Genomic DNA, 20,926 nt, shown 5'->3' on the forward strand with positions numbered 1-20,926 from the left:
TTCATTCAACTATAAACATTAATTTTTACAGTACAGACAAGCCACTAATATGCATTGAAATAATGTACTTTTTGAGATAAAGAGAGAGGGGGGGAGAGAGGAAGGGAGGGAGGGAGAGAGGGAGGGAGGGAGAGAGAGAGAGAGAGAGAGAGAGAGAGAGAGAGAGAGAGAAAAAAAAAATAATGAATTATAATAAATCTTATTTAAGAAAAAGCTTTCTCTAAGAATTTAAAAATAGACTCCCACCCTTTAAAGGTTAATTCTACACATAAAACTATACAAGTTTTATATGTAGAATTAACCTTTAGAGGGTGAAGGTCTATTTTTAAACTTAAGATTACTAATGATTATACGTTACCCTTAAGTTATTATCACTAAGTTTTTTCCTCTGGGTGTATTTTATAACTTTTCGTATGAATCCGATCATCGAATCTCTCTTCAAGAAATGTATCATTTCTTTCTCTTTCATCTCTTTTTCTTATGTCCGCGTCAACATCCCTCATAGATACTTCAAGCGTCTAATAAGATTCCAATTCAATTACCAGAAAGAAATGGCCCGAAGGTCATCGATCGTCGCCCTTCTCGTCTACCCACTTGAATTCGAGCATAGAACGCAAAACAATTTCGGGACGTCCCTTTGATGGGGCCCGGAGTCCCTCTTCATCCCGCTCCTACTCACCCCAACAGCGTCCCGTTGATCCAAGCGCGCACGAATTTCTATTAAAAGCGGCAATTAGTCTAAGTCCCGATAAATCTTGATGAGTGATACGCCGACATCAGTCTCGTTGTCAAAGACGCCCGCGGCGCGGCCCGCACCGATTACCAATACACAAAAACGGGGCGCACGTATCTCGACATACGCACGCGTGTATGTACGTACGTACACGTGGCGAACGTGTACATATACGGGGACACGCGTGAGGGCGACGGACGAATTTCTTCGGACTTTTCTACGCCAGACCGCGGGGTCCGTTGTTATGTTAAACTAGGTGAGAAAGCTGGGATATACCCTCCCTTAGTCCCTTTCTTCATTAGAATTTTTAATGCAGCCGTTTAGTGGGCGCTGCCCTCGGAAATCGAGAACTGCAACGGGAACGCCGCCGCGAGGAACTCCTAAATGTTCCGACCTCTTTCTTCTCCCGCTAGCCGTTTCCTCTTCATCTTCTTGTCTTCTCTTCTTTTCTCTTTCTTTCTCCTCTCATCCATTTTTTTTCTTTTTTTTTTTCTTCATTATTTCGGTTGGAGCCTTAAATGCCGATCTTTCCCTCGGCTGCTTCGGCCGCGTCTCTGGAGCACGCGATAAATGTCTTGACTTGTGTGTGTTTCATGATTACGCGGTCGCACAGGTGTTTCTCGCGAGGAATCTAATCGATGTCTAATCATCGGCGGAAGCGGAATCATTTTATTTCACGGTTTAACTCTACCATATATATAGTCTAACTCCGCGATCAATTTGAGCGGTTATGCCTACACAACTGTTTCTTATTCATGCGGTAACTCGCGCTTTCTCCTCGCGCGTAGAAACGAATTACAGTGTAGAAGATAAAAGTTTTAACGCGCAACATCTGTTGTAATATCAACTCTTGATCGTATAAGAAACGTGGACTCTCTGGATAAATGATTTTCAATAGTGGTGACGTTGAAACGCTCTACACAAAGTAATATTTCTAAGACTTTTATTAAATTTAGTATTCCAAATTTTTCGTAGTTGCTGATTTCAAAATGTAAAAAAATTCAAAATTGGGAAATAAGGCTTTACTTGTAACACTGTTACAATTATTTTTTTAGTAATTAATAACGACGTTATATTTTTATTAATGATTGTTCGAGAATGCAATTACATTTTTGTAATAAATATAATAGTTGCAAATCTAAATAGTTATGATTTGTCATTGTTTTGTAAACTTTTAATACAATGTATATGGAATGTGCATAAGCGAATTAAAAGGAAAAGAATGTTCTGTTTGACAATATTACGATTAATCATTATAAATCTCCTGATGATCAATTAGTAACTTTGGTATTTGGATGTCACTCATTAAACTTTGATGAAAAAGTATAATTTATTTGATACTTTTTGAGTAACAATAATAAATTACTTTTTATAATGGATAACAAATTATAATGGTAACGAGTTATAACTTTTTATTAAAAGGAATTTTTCCCTGAAAAAATTAAACTTTAAAATTCTTATGAAGATGTTGAAAAAGAAAGACTTAAAATCTTTTTCTTTTCTGTAAATTTATTTATAGATTCTGCGGGATTTTCTGTGAAGAATTTAAATATTTTGGCGTTTATCTATAAAATCGAAACGTATCGAGGTCATCCTCTACCGATCAGCTTCTGCCGAATGAAGGATGAAAAAAGAGGGTTAAAAATGAACAACGTTTATAGCAGCAAAATTTGATTTCAGGCGAGACGCCGATCGCCACAAAACCATCCAATCTTCGACAAAGAGCGAGTCCGGTTTCCGAGAGCCTCGTGAGACTTCGAAAATCGGCTAATCAATTTCTTCCGCATTATAGCGTGCTACCTGACGTCGCTCCCTGATTCTCTTCAACATTTGTGCGACCTTGTCGCAAGGGACCAATCAAGCCGAAACTTTTTTCTACGAGGGTCAATGGTGATATTTAGTCTACTAGCGACACTTGACCGTAGTTCGAGCAACTTTTACCAACTCCTAGACAATCTACGAAAAATATTGTCACACGGAACTATCGAACTGAACCTTTGTCTACCTTTGCCCGGAAAACGCACGGAACGAATGTAACTTCGCAACACTTCTTTCTTCGCGATGTTACGCCCCGTTCCGTCGACTAATTGTCAAAAAGATTTTTTCTTTAAATTGCCATCGGTAGCACATATCCAATCGGATTTGTCAAACTTGATGTTAATGGCAAGGTAAGGAAGAAACGGTTGATTAAAGTACAAGCGAAGAGGCAATATTTCTTAGCTCCCTGTCGTGAAATTGCATTGATATAATCGGCTCGAAAAGTTATCGACGAGCTTGTTAGAAATGTCTTAATAATCGAAGTGGATAGAATGTATCTGTCAGCAGAATATAGCAATAATAATTCGTAACGCTTCAAATGTAATCATTTCTTAATATTGCTTAGAACTTTAAACTCATATATATAAAACAAAATGGGTAGGAATTGAAGGAAGAAATTTTTTGTCGATTTTCTAAGATTATTTGAAAACGTAATTATCTCAGGTGTATTCTCCTGCAATCTTTGCTTAACGAGAATTAATACAGCAACTGCCAAAAAATTTTCTGGATAATAAATAATCTTATGATTGTATCCTAGATAAAATGTATATCTTTATAAATAAAGATCATATATAAATATATATTCAATATATCATTATTACAGCAATAATTTTATAATATAAAAATAAAAATAGATTAACACGCAAAAATGATCATAAAATTATATGCCGAAAACTTTTAGCAGCCACTACTATATTTCTTCAATTTATAGTATTAATGAATATCATGAATATAATATCATAAACATTGTTTTGCGAATTTATTATAGTATCGATTTAGAATACACTTGGTTAAGTTTACATTAAAAAGCTTCAATTGCAAATTTACAGAATTTAAGAATTTAAGAACAGACACTTAATTTCTGATATAAGTAGACTATCCCTTTTACGATCTAATCTAAAATATATGAACGTTATGTGATTATGTACTTTCAAACTATTCTTCTATATAGTTCTAATCGCAACGTCGATCATAAATTGACTTCTAGTCTGGCAGAGCCCATTCAGAATATTTTTTCTAAAGTTACGTTTCGTTGATCAGTTGTAAATCTTGACTAAACCTTGGAACCGATGAAATGAAATGCAAAATATTTGCAGCCACCTACGGCGGATTTCCTTCATCCGTTTTCGTTGCAGCAAGAAGAATTTTCGAGAGTCCTCCAGAAGAAAATCCATAGACCGGTGAGTCCCTTGGGACCTCCTGGGGTTTTTACAGCTTTGACTTGCCAGGATTTTGCTACTGTACTAAAGACAGATTTACAAGCAGGTATACAGACACATTTATGGAATGAGTTCTTTAGAAAAATTTATATCAGGTCCATTATGCGTTCATTATTATTTTATCTCCAGTGACGGTTATAAATATCTTTCTACTTATACAAGCTGAAGCCGACACTTTTGAGATGCACTATTTCGAAACCGAACATCCTCAAATCGATGGATTAAAAAAAATCTTGAAAAACAATTATTAATATTTATGATTAATTTATATGATAACTTAAAATATTTATTAACTTAAAATAACTCTAACTAATTAAAGGAGATACAACAGAAAAAAATTGAAAGAACGCGAATGAAAATGGAATTAAGAATTTGGAATTCGTTTCTTCGTTCTTTTTATTACACATAAAGAGCATATTATCTCTAATAGATGATAAATAATTTCACTGGATTAAAAATAAATTCTTAAGATTCAAATTTGCAAATTCGTAAACAACGCATTCCATCCGAAATCCAGTTAACAACCGGCAATCACTTCGCTTGCCGCGCTATCGTCTCCGGTACCGCCGGTACCATACACATATCAGTAGCTGTGATACACACGAGATGCAATCCTCCGCGACGACACGTTCCGTGGGCGGCTCCGTGGGCAGAGCCGCCCATTGTGCGGCATTCGTTTGCCAACCACGTGGTAGGGCGTAGCCAGTAGTGGGACCCCACTGGTATCATGAGTCCCAGCGAGAGAGAACAGCGGAGCCCCCCCTTCACCCTCCGCTCCAACGTCCGGACATGAGCCCCCCTCGGTGCTCTCTCTTTCAAGGGAGAGACACACGGGACACACGGTACCCCACAGCTGACACGTTATTGCCGCAGTACCCCTCGTAACGAAAGCAGCGTGTACTTTGCCGATTCGTTTTCTTGTTTCCCAACTCAGGAACGTGCTTGATCGCGACGTCGCCCTCCCCCGTGTTCGAGGGCAACCGTGGCAACTTCGCGCAAATCATTTTCATCCCCTGTACTCGGATACAACAGACAATCGTGTTTTATTTGTTCCTTCCGTCCGGAAGGAGTAGAGCGCCCTCCAGTTCTGTTTTTCTCTTTTTCCTTCTCTTTCTCTTTTACGAAATTCTTCTCAACCATTTGTGTCTATACTTGGGACGTGGGATCTTGGACCCGAAAGCGACTGTTCCTCCCTCTGGATTTGAATGCTCGACAGAGTCTTTTCCTTTTGGAGCGAGTGGCGAGTGCAAAGGACGAGTGCTTTCTGGCTCGAGAGTGCCGAGAGTGAGAAGTTCTCCTAACAGTGTGTGTGTGAGAATAGTTGTGACTCGGATAACGCAACGAGAATCGGCATGGACATCGGCGGGAGATCCACTTTTGGCGGATATATGTTTCAAGGTTAGTTGCATCGAAATTGCGTGAATCATCAAAGTGAATAAAAATTAAGTAGCAGAATGATGAACAACGACAGGCATATAAAAAAATTTTTGATATTCTTTCACATTTCTATAAAAGCTTTTTTCAAAAATTGGATAATATAGTATCTAGAAAAATAAGTTATATAGTAATAAGTTATAAGTTATATAGTTTTCCTAGTAATTTATCTTGAAGTCTCTCTTTTCTAACAAGGTTAGAAATTCTTGAGAAGTTAAATATATTTACTCGTATCATTTTTAAATAATAAACTATTCAGACTAAACTCGTGGTGTAAATTATTATTTTAAACGCATTTTTGTAATCGTTACAGATTCAATTTTTAAATGTTTTATTATCGTTATATATTATCCTAGATATACCACGTTGCAATATTACTAAAATGTCCCATGCTACCTGAGATGTTTGCTTGTTGTTCTCTCCAATCCTGCTTCTTTTCGAAACTTATATATATCTTAAACTTTTATAGTTGTTACAGATTCAATATTTTAATATTTTATTATCGTTATGTATTATCCACGTTGCTGGAATGTTCCCTGCTGAAATGTTTGTTTGTTGTTCTCTCCGACATTTATACTGCTTCTCTTCGAAACTTATATAAACACGATAATTTGCACGATAATTTTTATATCTCAAGTCTCATTCGTTTTGTAATTTTATTTTTTTTTTTTTAGGAGATCTTTGATAATTAGATATGTTCACGTTGCTTGAAAATTTTTTGCTGAATAGAACATAAATATATATTCGGATGTTGGAACGAAAGGAAATGAATGCAAAAACACGAACAGACTTATTGATGCATGTGGGCAGTTTCATAAGTTAGTAATTTTTTTTATTTTTTTAAAATCAAAATTTTTATTATTATATATAACACAGTCTCCTTTTAAAAAGTCACTGATTTATTAAACTGCCTATGTCGATTTAATTAATTTTAAATAAATATCGATTTAATTTGTTCTAAATCGGTAAAACAGGATCCTCGAGTCTCGTTCTCTAGCAATTTCTCACGCTACCGATCTAATTTCGACATCACCAATTAAGTCGTGGATCTTTTCTATAATCCTTTATCGAATACTCGCGATCTTTAGACAGTCAAAGAGCTGCTGCATAGATTATTAATTTTTTTAAATGAATTAATTAGACACTATGGCAAGTTATAATCGTGCTGTTCAAATACAATTCCCAATGATTATAATGCATAAATGTAAAATGTTTTAATGGAAATAGTTTCGTGATTTGCATTTCTTAATTGCGATTCTCAGATCTTATCTGGCCGCGTGCGTCTCTGACGGCGTACGATAATAACGGCGTGCGTAAAAGGGTGCATTTGCGTCGAATTACACTGACGTTAATCGTCACATTTGAAAATTTCATTACTGCGATTAAATAATTTACGCAACGCCACGTCGATAACAATGTAGCCGCTTAATCGTCACGTTCGCGCACGGTTATTAAGACGATAATTAAATTCAGTCACGATCACTATTAACACACATTCGATCGATTGCACCGCCGTGTGATTTTGATAAATCAATCCTGTCCAAAGCGAGCAATCCCGTCGTAAATTAAATGGTAACGCGCGTTCGCGCCGCGCCTGGCCGTACATTAAACATTCCCCTTCGCCGCCATTTAATTGATATTCATCTTTAATACGAGCTCGCGCTTCGAAATTGAATAAGACAAATCTATATTTGATATTATCATGCCCCGTATTGGACATGGATATTTATTAGGCGTGACATAATTTTCCCTTAGGCGCATTGTGTGAAACGCATCGCGGTAACACTAACCGCAAATTGTCGAAACGATATATCGTATTCGCTAAGTAGATAATTAGCGATCGTTAAAAATGATAGATAATATCGTCGTGAGCATTGTGCTTTTATTTGATATCCTTTATCAATGTAAATTAATTATAATCTCGGGTTAACTTACTTTTTATCTTCTCCTAGTTCTAAGAATTAGACAAAAAAAATAAAAAGTAAATTGAATCGAGATTAAAATTAATCTACATTGTTAGAAACAGGTCTGAATTCAAGAATTGTATTGATATTATTCGACAAATAGAAAAAAATATCATTCGCTTGATTTGAAAAAAATTATTTTAATATTCTAACAATGTAACAAATAATAAAATAACTGTTAACATCGTATTACAAGAACATTAATTGTAATTTTTATACAAAGATCATTGAGGATGCAGCAATCGTCGAATTTTTTTCATTAAAGCGTGTTATATTCATAAAGTATCTTCATAAGTTAAAATAGCATTTGTAAAAGTCAGTTACAAAACGTGATTTTTGTGACAAAGCGCACAGCAGGAGGCGTCTCAAAAGGCGTCCCGACGCAAGCAGGCCGTCCAGGTCAGTATGACAAAGACGACGATTATCTTTAATATCGGCCGAAGGTTACTTGAGAATCCCTCGAAAGAAACCCACCGACCGATTCGAAGATTACAACGAGTGGATTCCATCGACAATGAGATTCCGTCATTTCAGACGCGCGCGCGTTCAGACGATTATTATAATTACCCGTCTCTCCGCTCTGTGTACACGGAGCGTCCGTAATGCGTAAACATAGTAATTACGCGTGCGGCATCGCACGCGCGTTTATCCGGGATGGCCTGATGATACGGGAGCTAATGTCACGTACGGTAGGGTGGCTAATTCGACTAACGATCCGGCTTTATACTCGTTAGTGCTGGAAACGGTCCGGTGCACGCCTCCTCGCGCGCATAACTTCTTCAATTTTACGGCTGTTAGCCGTGTTTTTGGTATCCTCAGCCGAGAGTGCACGCCGCTCCTGTTATCTGATTTCATGTTTGCGCCCCGGTCCGATTCTGCCGCTAATTTCAAGCTCAATCACCGCAATTGCGCGATCACGAGGCCGCTCACGAAATCACATTTTTCCACCGTTTGTTACCTTTGTCACTCGTTTTTCCAATGAGAACCATCATTATTTGCCGAGCGTCTTTGTTTTTGCCAAAGAAAATGAACACACTTATTTATTATTAATATTTTGATCGATTCGTACGTTTTTAAAGATTTCCTTTCCCTCTCTTCTCAAAATGCTGCCACGAGCAAATACTTCGAGAAGTAAATATTTCGAGAAGTAAATTTGTGAAAATATGTAGAGACTTTAAAATTTAAGATTGCGATGCATTTTCAATTAATTCTACCTAAGAAATGTCTAGCGGTTTGTTTTTTTTGTAATTAATAATTATTTGCTGTTTTAATAATAGATTTAATAATAGAATTTTATTAATTTTTCGGTTTCTTCTTATAGGACAAGGACGAATGAATCAACTAGGTGGAGTCTTCATTAATGGGCGACCTCTTCCTAATCACATCCGCTTAAGAATCGTAGAAATGGCCGCCGCGGGAGTCCGTCCTTGCGTGATCTCTAGGCAGCTTCGAGTCTCACACGGCTGCGTCTCGAAGATCCTGAATCGATATCAAGAAACTGGATCCATTCGTCCGGGTGTGATTGGCGGCAGTAAACCACGAGTAGCCACGCCGGAAGTCGAAACTAGGATCGAAGAGTTGAAGAGGGACAATCCAGGAATATTTTCTTGGGAGATTAGAGATAAACTTCTGAGGGTGAGTGGAATTAATTCACGCATTCTCCAAATTATTCTTTCTCTTAAATAACTCCGGAAGAGAATAGTCCTAGTAAGATCTCCGTTACAAAAGCTCTTCGGAAAAATAGAATCTTAATAAATCTTAAATAAATCGAGAAGAGGTGTTGTATATTAAAAAAAAAAGAAGAAGAAATACATGAAGCTACGATTGTATGAATACGAAAGGCAAAATAGCGATTTCAAGCTGCTGCTTCATTATTCCGGTCACGCGGACATTTTTCCATCCGCGAGAATCCCGCGAGCCATCGTTCGACCCCTTCGATCGAACGTGGTGGACGTTTTCTGCGCGCTTACTCGTGTCTCTATCTCTCTCGGGGATCATGCTCAATGGGGCTTTTTAATCTTGTGCACGAGGCGAGAGCGGCGGGGTACGTGAGCAGCCCGAGGCGACTCGCGTGTCCTTTAATACTTTACTGACCGCCGTCTACACCCACGCCTCATTGGCGTAACACCTCCGTGTCTGGATTTTCGAGTATGCAAATGTGTTTTTCTGTGAATAATCTCTTCCGCGTTGCATCGTTCAATCCCGATGTATCGATGATTTTCCTTGAAAGAAAAAAGAAAAAAGAAAAAGAAAACAGAAAGAAACGCTTCGTTCGTATGATGCACGAGGAAGATATTACCGTGAAAAGAGAAAAGATTAATTACGTACGCGACATTAACGCTGAGTTTAAGGACATATTTAATTATGAGTTGCTATCGACGTAGGCGTTAGTAAATTACGGAATGTAAGCAGAATATAAATGTATAAAAAAAAAACACTGAAAGAATTCCTCATCAGCAAAAATCATATTATATACATATAAGAGAGAATTATTGCTTTTCCTGCAGTTTCTAATCTAAATTTGTTTTCCTACAATTTTTTTTTTTTTAACAAAATATATTTAATATCACGCAAAAGTGAAAACAAAAGATGATGTCACCAAGAACTATTATTAGGAAATTAAATTGATTATTTAATCCAGCGGTTTCGTTGGCCGACCGTCGGCGTGAATCCTGATTCACCCCCGGGCTCGTCCTGCTTTTATTTGCGATCGAGTCGATCGTCCGGCGCGGTAGCACTCCTTTCTCGGAGCAACAAAAGTCAGGTATCGGATCTCGGGGAGGCCTCGAATATCTCTACATGTTTCCGTGATAAGATCGACGGCGGTTCTCAAACCGAAACCGTGCGAAATTCCGATAGGACGGGATATTTTGTCCCTCCCATCGATGCTGAAACACCTCCCTTGCCGAGGGCGATCTACATGATAGAGAGATAAATCTCGCTCGAAAGAAGTATCATGTGCATCGACCGCAAGAGCGACAATAAGGAGAAAATGTATCAATCTGCGGGAGACGTGCGTGCAAAAATAGAGAGAGAGAGAGAGAGAGAAGAGAGATTGTGGAAGAGCCAGTCAGAAAGAGAATGAAAGTGAAAGCGAGAAAGTGAAAGAAAGAAAAGTATGAGCAAAATGAGAATGTAATAATGTGTGTGTGTGTGTGTGTGTGAGAGAGAGAGAATATCTGTGAAAGAGAACGAGAGAGACAGAAAGGAACGATGAGGAGAATAAAAAAGGAGACAGGAGAGAGGAATTAAGGGAATGAGGGCGAGAAAAGAAGAAAAAAGGGTTCTTGAGAGTGAGGAAAAGCGAATGAGCAAGAGAAAGAGAGAGAGGAGGGGGGGGGGGGGTTACCGAAAAACACCGAAAAAGGAGAGCCGATATGGATGGACGAACTACGAAGAGCGAGACGACGAGAGGACGACAAGAGAGCCGTCGTAGAGGAGGAACGAGAAACGGTTTCGAGAACACGTACGCCGCTGCAGTCGTGGAGGCAGGCCGGTCGTGGCCGGCATTAATACGGCATTTAATGTTGGAAGGAGGCGTTCCTGGGGCCCCGAGGCCCGCAGGGCGCCTCTCTCTCCTCGTCGCTCCTGTGGTCCAGCTGCCTTGCCGGGTCTACGTTTATCTCTCTCTCTTTCCTGTCATCGCCCGGGACTCGACGCTTCAGCCACCACTGGCAGAAGGATCGTTATTGTTTCTGAGATCGGCAGATAGCGATCGACACCGACGACCCCCTTTTCCTTTTTTTCTCCTCTCTTTTTTCCTCTTGTCTCTTTCTCTTTCTTCCGCTCTCTCAAATCACCGATCTCCTTCATTCTTCCACCCGCTCTTCTCGCTTTTAAATCTTCGGCAAAGGCAAAAGGCAGTTCTTTCACCTTGGCTCGCGGGATAATGCTCACTCGATCTTACCACGCGCTTTCTTTATTTATCTCGTTCTCTTTAGCGAATCGTCCGTTCGGCACGCACTGATCGATCGCCGCCGCCGTCTCTCGATCGCGCCGCCGATAACACCGATCGGTATCGACGCGTGCGTACGTGCGGAGATTTTCGCGGCTCCACATGCGGGACGATACTGTCGATGCTGGGTAGGTGTGGCGACGAAGTTTTCTTGATACCAGATATGGAATCACGAGATATGAAGAAATCTTTGAAACACTATACGAGCTTATGAGCTGCACTGCATCCAATATCTTATATAATCTCAGTTAAATGGACTTGATCTGAATAATCTCGATCTTGATCGTGATATTGAAGTTATATATGAACTTATTTTTTTTTATAGAGAAATAAATCGACATTTGAAACATTGTTAATTTCAATAAATTGCAAATGCAATTTTCCTGTTCGTTTAATAAGATAAGGTGACCCATGAAATGTCACACCATTTATCACCATTTATTTTCAGACTTTAGTAATCGATTTTATACTAATTTAATTAAAAATTAATGTATTATATAATATAAACAAAATAGTATAATATTTTATGTAGCCTTCTCGTATATATATTTTTCTTAAATTAAGTTTACACGTCATTTTGGTATAATTTTTCTAAATGCCTTTTAAAAGTATACAAAATTTGCGGGACAAAAGTACTTATATGAAAGGCTTGGATTGTACTAGATATTGGATACTTTGTACTTGATCGTTATTATACTTCCATAAGATAGCCACTCCGTACGGACACTTTGTGGACATCCATCAGCAAGCGCGCATTGGAATCGTTGAAACTGCAATTATTATGACAAAGATGATAGCTCGTCAGAGTTCCCGTTTGTGATGTTATGAGTCTTTTGTTTCTCATAATGACTGCACTCGTACAACATCACTGCAAGTGCAACATCAAAACTATTGCAATTGAAGAAGAGGGTTATTCCGTTTCTCACACCAACGGAAATAACGGAATTTGCAACTAATTGTTTGCTATGTTAGAATTTCCTATGTTCAACTTTGCTGAATCATGAATTCTTCTCACGTATTCTAAGATGAGATAATTAAAAACTAACGATTGCGATTCATCAAGCTTCAGAATGCTGAAGACGACAAATGCCTCGTTGCAAGTAATTTAAATAGCAATCCTAAATCTAAGCAGTAGTCCTACTTACATTTTGTGATTCATTTATCTTACGTCGCACGTATAATTAAACCGCAATCATAGTAAGTCATTCGAGACAAATCTCTCGCTTGAAATAAATGCCACGAGATGATTTCAAGAGAGCTTACTCATCGCAAATAAAATCAAATGATTATATTAAACGCGCGTTAAATCAATTTTCTTTTTCACTTCATCAAATTAATTTTATTAATTTCACGTAAAGTTCACGATGGCGATGGATTTATATGTTTCCTCAAATGACTGATTTGTTGGAGAATCTCTGGATTATTGTTATGATCGCATCTTACGTCAACGATACAACGAAACGTTGCTTCGCTATGAAAAGGTCGCTTTCGTTTTCCTATGTATTTCGTCGCTGAGCAACCTGGATCCCGCGGGTCGTATTCTGTCGTGATGCACATGCATGTAACGGTGCTGGGACACAATATGTAATAATGCTGAGTCTCTCTCGGTGCGGTGCAAATATGTATGCCGACACGAAAATAATCGCACCAAATTGTAGTGCAGTAGCATGCAGTTGCAAATGCCACACACGGATCGATGGTGCCACGTAACTCTATACGATCGATCTGCCGATCTCTAGCCGGTGAACGCTGGATCGAGACGGAAATGTGCGAAGTTTTGCGTAAGCCTAGCAATCTTTACCTGAGAAATCGCTGAACGTTTTTACGCGGAAATTACCCGAATTAAAATGAAAACAAAAGACGAAAGGAATAGAACTGTCTTATCATTATCATAATGATAATATCGCAGCTTATCTTTCGAAAATGATATATCTTGTATGATTAGGATGGGAATCTTTACGAAAAATTGCTGGTTTCACCAACTAAATAATTCCAATTGTGGAATATTCGAATAGTTCGATTCGATTTCTAATTCTGTTTCTAAAAAGCTATTAAGATAGATTTTGAGTTATATTAAGATATTTATTATAATTAATTATAAGTTACAAGTGATGACTTTAACAGGCAGAATATGAATTACTCATATGATAAATAATTTTTAATCTAATTTTAATTTTAATTTTATACATTTTACATTAGTTTTTAAATTTAGGTTCTTAGAACGTTTTTGCTGATTACTTTATTCTATACAGCACATATCTTTAAGGAACATCTTAAGACGTAAGACATCCTTTGCAGAGGATGTCTTACGTCTTAAGGACTTCTCTTAAATATAGTATGTTGTGTGGGATGTTTTGATTGTGCCTCTTCTTGTTTTGATGTGTTCCTCTTCTTATTTTACGTTCTACTGCATATTTTCTTCTCTATATCTAGCATTGCACATCAATAAAGTTATTATCATTATTATTAAAATTGTTATTATCATTATTATTATTAAATTGAATTACATTTGACTTGTCATTTTAATAAGCAGTTTGGTTTACACGCAGGAAGGTTTCTCGGATCCACCAAGCGTCAGTTCCATTAGCAGACTTCTTCGGGGCGGACGACCAGGGGATGACGGAAAGAAGGATTATACTATCAATGGCATATTACGTGGGGGTAAGTCTGAGCTTCTCCATATTTTGTACGCTATCTTTACTAAGTTTCATTTAAAAAATTCTACGTGCGCATTATGATCTATATAATTTTCCAATAAATTTCGAACGATAAATCGACGTCAATTCTCTTCCAATCCGAGTACCTCTTCGCTCGATCATTATCCGCTCGCCACTCGCGAAAAGCAAAACGAGCACGTAACAGCACGAAAGCCGCGTAAAGTTCTCATCGGACAGTCGAAGGGTTAATTACCCTTTTAGGCTGTCAGCAGCGAGAAAGAAGTCCGCGCAGCGATCCCAATAGCAAAGGCTGTGCCGGCGCGATATCGTATGAGAAATATGGAACGCAGGAGGAAGATAAAATAAAAAAGAAAAAAAAAGAATGGAGAGACGCACGATCCATCGTCTTGAGGGGCATCAAGAGCTTTTAACCTCCGCCGGTCCCTGTGGACCCAGTTTGACGTACGCGAGCGTATATATATCGGGGCCTTAAGCGCCTTCGCTCGCTCTCGCTGTTAGGGACCAAGTTAGTCCGAACGAGCTGGCGAACCGGCGGGATTTAATCTCCGGTGGGCGTCAGCAGGATTAGCCAGGTTGCCCACACGTCCGACAAACGGATTACAGAAGTGTCAATATCTTACCGGACGCAAGATATTATCCCGCATCTCTCGTCTCGTTTCTTACCGTCTTCCTCCTTCCGAGATTTCTGTGACGTGATCATTCGAAAGAACTTTTCAAAGGTGACTTTCCACAACGCTTCTGAATACGCAAGAAATACTACAATTTTTCCAATTCTTTGATGAATTATAAGCAGATCTTATAATCGCGATTATGGAAAATTTTTCGATGCATTTCGTTATTCTTTAAGAGATATAGAATATAAAAATAATTTTATCAATTAATTTATAATTTATAAAAAGAAGTAAATGTATATTTCTAATGTAAAATAATGATTTACGTGATAGACGTATTTTTTACCATTTAGTTTGAGGATATAAAAAGTTGATAGGTTATTGAAAAGTTTATTTTATTCTACATCTAAAAATTTATGTTACACGAGTTATGAAGAATTAATTATTATGTAAAGTATTACATCTTTAAAATTCAATGACGACAGTAATCAAATTTTAAAAAAGATGATTATTTCTTTATGAATGCTACAAATTACAAATAAACTCAGTAGAGAGATCATGTAATTTCTAAATATCTGCTATTGAATCTGCTCGATCCAGAGCTCCATTTCGTTTAGATGGAATATCTCGATTTCTAAGCCGCACGATTAGCCTAAATGTTCCAAACGCGAGGCGGGAATCTGTTTTCGTGATTGATACAGGTAGACACGGTGGAATTAGCGGTACAGGTGTCCCAAAGTCTTAAGAAGTCAGGCCGGCGAAGATGCTGCCGGGGTCGAGAAAAGATCCTTCGATCGCGGACCATCGAGAATGTGAGGAAAGAGTCGAGAGCCAAGAGCCAAGAGTGGGCCTCAAGGCCCAGAGGGTCCCGCGGAGATCAAACGGGCCGCCTGCCACACGTCGACAGCGGTGCTCATCCGTGGCTCCCTGCCGTTCCTGCGACGATTCTTTAATCAATCTAGTCGAGCAAACTGGTCTTGCGGAGTGCCCACGTATCGTTTCACATAATATTTCGCGCCAGTAATCTTTTAACACGACATTTGCATCTCGGACGTGACATTGAAGTCGAGACTGAAGCGAATAGGACGACGATAAAAATATCGGCGCGGCCATAAATAACTAGAAGCACTCGATGAATTTCGAAAAATAATAATTAACGTTTTAAACCAGGGCGCGAATTTCGTCAATAAGAAGGCGCCTTTGAGGAAACTCTAACCGCGCGCCGAGCAAACCGAGGAAACCGTCAATTACAGATGCGTATCATTTTCGGCATGGATAATTATGCACTCATGATATGCAACTGCCGCACGCGTTTCATAATTTTTTCTCAAAATTATAACGATAGAAATCTTGTTCGCTCGCCTGCTTGCCCTCGTCCTTGTCGCTCTGGATTGGTGCAAAAATGAATAATTATTTAACGAGCGGGTACGCATTCGATCTCATTCACGCCGCCGTTTATTCATCATTAACCGCTTTCGCGGTCAGTATAATTGATTAACGCCGATCGGCCGAATTAAAGCGCCGGCGATGCACTTTATCCGCGCTGCAATTCATCTGTGCAAATTTCAAGATAAAAGAGGCGTCCGTCTTTCACACGCTGTAAAAATAAATAAACCCCGAAACAAACGCGGCTTTATGACTTCCTGTCATCAATATAAAACGAGAAATATTTAAGTCTATTAAAATATCGTAAATACCGTTATAAAGCGGATACTTTCCACGGAAATTCATTAAAAAGAGTTTACAAAAGAATAATTATTACTAAAAAATAGATCTATATAGCAGGAATAAAACGATTGGAAATTTTATATGCAATAATTGCTAGCAAATTGTCGAAATATTATCTTACATAAAAAAAAGGATTTTGCTGAAATATCTAAAAATTTTAATTAAATACATATTTGAAAATAATTTTATTAGAAATGAAGCAAATAATTATAGCTGTGTTTCAAAATTCACTGCTAGGGTCGAAATTTATATACGTAACGTAAACTATAGATTTTTAGCGTTAACAATGAATTTTAGAACACAATTTATAGGATGCTCAAGCTAGAATGTCAAAATTTTTTATAGTAGTATTTTTTATTAAACATTCACTATGTTTAAACATTCTACATAATAATTCTGATAGACTAACAAAATTATTTTCAGATTTGTATCTAGCTAAATTTTTAGATATTTCAGCAAAATCATTCTGCATTAATGCTAATTTAACGAAAATGCGGCACCTACGTTAATCAAGTTGGGAGATTGCTCCACTTTTATTTCATGACATAAATTATCGTAACATTAATTATACTTTAAGCTAAAGTGGCATACAAAATCATAAGACAGTCAAACATAAGCAATAAGCAAATCAGTCAATCACAGTAGAGAGCGTAAGTTTATTGCCGTCACAATATCCATTGTGATTGGCCAATTTACTTACTGCTTACGTCTTACGCTCTGCTTTACGTGTTTCTATATATTTCTGGCTTAATTTGAGCCTTTCAATTTACCTCGTTTTTCAGATAAGGGTGAATTATATTATCGCGCTCGGCGCTGCCGTGTAGTTGAATAATTTACGGGTGAGTCTGGCTGCGGAATAGGGAGCAAGGGGGCAATCATGATAGGGAGCACCTCTGGACGGATATACTCGTAGTATGGCGGAGGTGTCGGTCAGGGTATAGGTGTCGGCAGGCAAGCAGGAATGACACGTAGCCTGTGGCTTTCTTATTCCTTCTTATTCCGTTCCTTTGGCCTCGGCCGCCGACGAGGGATTAGCCTAATGGGTCCTGCCCACCCCCTGCACCATCCCTCCTCTCTGTCCCTCCTCGCGCTACACACACGTATATAATATGTATATATGTTGCGTCCTGATCCCTCTCTCACGTCATCCCTCTCTCCTCCCCTCCCCCCCTCTCTCTCTCTCTCTCTCTTTTCTTTCTTTCTTTCTTGGATCTCGAACGCAAGATCGAACCGGCAGAATATCCGTACGATGAACAACGCCGCTAAGTGATTCACAATCAGGTTTATTGATTGTATCGACGATCGACGATCGCTCTCATCGGAAATGCGCCGCCGATGCTCACGGGATACTGTTTTTAATGTTTAAGCACACCTCGGCGCACCGCGCCAGGATCCCTTTTCTTACGCGCTGCCGACTCGCTCTCGCATGATTCGCAATCAAATTTGCAGATTACATCGGGGCTCGACACGTTCACATTGTTCGGCCGTCGCGAGTTGTTTCAGCGTGCTATTATCAAGCGGCGCGCGAAGAGTCAATAAGATCTCTCAAAGCTGCGATAATATCGAGATATGAGGTGTCCTTAGTATGCTAAAAACGGTGATTTGCATGTTATATTAGTATTACTTCGCCGACCATATAGTTGGGGTAGAATGAATTGATCATCTTGACGAGCAAAAAATTAATTTATTGCCTTCGTACAATAGCATAAAAGAATCGAATTATTGAAAACATTTGTGTCCTTTGATATAGTTTAAATTCCATTATTTTATTTTATCGAGGAAAAGCGCTTTAATTATCCATGTTATTATACCGATGTCTGTAAAAAAAAAATTTTTGCAGAGAAACGAGAGAATTACACATCCCCTCTAATTTATTCACGATTTCCTTGCTTTATCAACGTCGCGTATCGGGCGTGATACTTTGTCGCTCCACGGTTTGTAATCCTTATCTCCGAGGAGTCGCGAAACATCGCGATTCGAGAGTCGACACATCGACGTGATGAGGAATGCGAAAGAAGTCAGCGATTACACGGACGAGAGAAAAAGGACGCAAGGACGCGAGAAAGAGAGCAAGAGCCGGACGTCGGGGATGATATCAAAGTGTATCTAATGCGCCGCACGAATCAGGCCGCAGGCCGCAGGATCCGTGGACGCGATCCTTGTCACGCGAGCGTATAATCCTCCGAGAGCGATGTACATACCCGTATCATACGACGTGTGTCTTTACAGACGCGGCTTTACCCTCGGATTGAATTAAGAAAGAGTCCGAGGTTTATGCGGGATAATCCTCTCGGATTGATTGCTAATTACTTATTCTTACATTTTGTACCCGACTTATCATCGACATCTTTTTTCGAGGAAATCTGCGGGCGACAGAATCCGGGTATTATTACATAATTTTGATTTACAATTTAAAAAATATGAAATAAAAGCTCTTTTCAATTTGATCTTGATATATGTAAAGGATAATTATACTGAAGTATATGTAAAGGATAATTATACTGAAGTATATAATTATACTAAAATATAAATATATTATACTAAAGATATAGCTACAAATCTGAAAATAATTTTGTTGGATCATCAAAGCAATTATTGGGTTGTCCGGAAAGTTCGTGCCGACTAACCTATATAATTTAATAAATGTATACTAAAATTTAAATCTTCTGCGTTTCAATTTTCCTTCAACATCGGCACAAACTTTCCGGACAACCCAATACATAGCAATCTTAAACATGATGAATATAATGATGCATAAAGTTTTGACATTCTAGTAATCGGTTTGAGTTCTACATATTTCTGTTTCTAACTAAATTCTTAAATACTTCAGCAAAATTTTTTCCATCACTAAGAATAGTCAAAGCAAAACTTCGTTATAATTATTATATTATCATTAACTATTGTATAAATTTTTTAATTAAAGACAATTTTATAATGAAGAATCGCGCATTAACTGCGTCGAACTCGTGCAGCTCTTCTATTAACATTTGAATTTAATTTTATATTTATATGAAAGTGTAAATCTCTAAATTTATTTTTCTTTAAAAAATATCTTTTTACACAAAGCAATTGCATTATTTCTTTGCAATATTTTTGTACATATTTATTAATTATTTTCTTACAAGTGACTTTATGTCTCGAACTTATGCAAAGAGAAATTTTTAAGTGTCGAAGAAGTTTAGTTATCAGCTTTTCTTAATCACTTAAGACGCGACTGTAACGAGATATGAAGTGCATAGATGCAAACTTAACGACTACATTGTCGCTTTAATTTCCTGCATCGCCTCCGTCGTTTTTTCTGAGCCATCTTACCTTTCGTTTCCAGCCATCACGACCCACAACTCGTCGTAGTCTTCTCTTTCATTAAGCCGCGATTTAATCGGGCGCACTTTAAGAGTCGAGGCTCGCGCGCATGTTACGGAAAAATGCTAATTATACGGCAACATCGCTCGAGGACGATCAATCGATCGTTCTATAAAGGCACTTTGTACTCGGGATGTTTTTACGAACGTATTCTTGCGATGTACATTCACAATTCGCAGGAAAATATTTTTAATATGAAACCATTTATCACAAAGATAACAGAATAAAATTTTATAATTACGCGATAAGAGGAGAGATTGTGGTACCTAGGAATATATACTTTGAGACGTATTAATTATTTTTTAACGAAAAGTAGTATAACTACTGATTGTAACAAAATAAATTATTATTATTGCTAAAAAAAAATTAGTGAGTTCTAAGGTACAACATATCCCTAAGTATTATAATCTCCTCTAATATGAAGATTACAAGAATCGTTCAGAAAATAAAGAACATTTGGCTATAAAAAAATTTTAATTTATTTAAAAAAGTAAAAATTTTAGCATATTTCGAAATTTATTTTTTTTTTTTACATAATTATCTGGAACATTGAAATATTTGTATCTCGAGACCAGTTTAAAAGATCTGACATTTCTCGTGTCATAGAACTCTGCCGCCTGAGTTCAATCTATAGATCTGTTCTTTGTAGTTGAACTTTTGTTCACTTCAAATGAAATAGACATATATTTGAAGTCTAACGAAATTAAAATAGAAAAGTTTTAGTAGCAACAAAAAAAACAAGTCTTATGCTTCTTTCAGTGCAGCATCACAAAGCGTTGTGTATTTTACTAAGAAACTGCTTCAAATAAGGGAACATGATAGGATTGTAAGAAATCTGTCTTCTCCATAACAATGCCTTCTGCCAAGAAGACAAAGGAGCTGTTTGATGAGTTTCGTTGGAATGGTTTTGAATATCCGTCTTATAGCTCTGACTTAGCATGTATTGTCATTTATTTCCCTACTTGAAGCAGTTTCTTGGTGGACAACGCTTTGCAAGTGATATTGCATTGAAAAAAGTCACCATGGATTACCTAGACACTCAGGTGATAGAGTTTTTAAATAAATGGTCTTAAACTGGTACGACAGGTGCCTCAATTTTCAGAATGATTATGAAGTAAGATAAAGTATAAGAAATTATACATTAAAGTGCAAGTATATGTATATATACATATACAATACTAAATATATATATGTATGTATATA

The 20,926-nt window shown here is 37.8% G+C and overlaps 1 protein-coding gene across 1 annotated transcript in view; it reads left to right on the forward strand.

Moving 5' to 3' along the window:
- The first annotated feature begins 5,342 nt into the window (after positions 1 to 5,342).
- Positions 5,343 to 20,926, forward strand: part of LOC108686006 (protein gooseberry-neuro-like) — a 28,686-nt gene continuing 13,102 nt past the window's right edge. Inside the window, exons 1-3 of the mRNA XM_018191038.1 lie at positions 5,343 to 5,388; positions 8,710 to 9,023; positions 13,893 to 14,004. Of these exons, the coding sequence (XP_018046527.1) occupies positions 5,343 to 5,388; positions 8,710 to 9,023; positions 13,893 to 14,004 (472 nt within the window). The remainder of the gene's footprint in view (positions 5,389 to 8,709; positions 9,024 to 13,892; positions 14,005 to 20,926) is intronic.

Source organism: Atta colombica, unplaced genomic scaffold (assembly GCF_001594045.1).
Source record: "Atta colombica isolate Treedump-2 unplaced genomic scaffold, Acol1.0 scaffold163, whole genome shotgun sequence".
Taxonomy (NCBI): domain Eukaryota; kingdom Metazoa; phylum Arthropoda; class Insecta; order Hymenoptera; family Formicidae; genus Atta; species Atta colombica.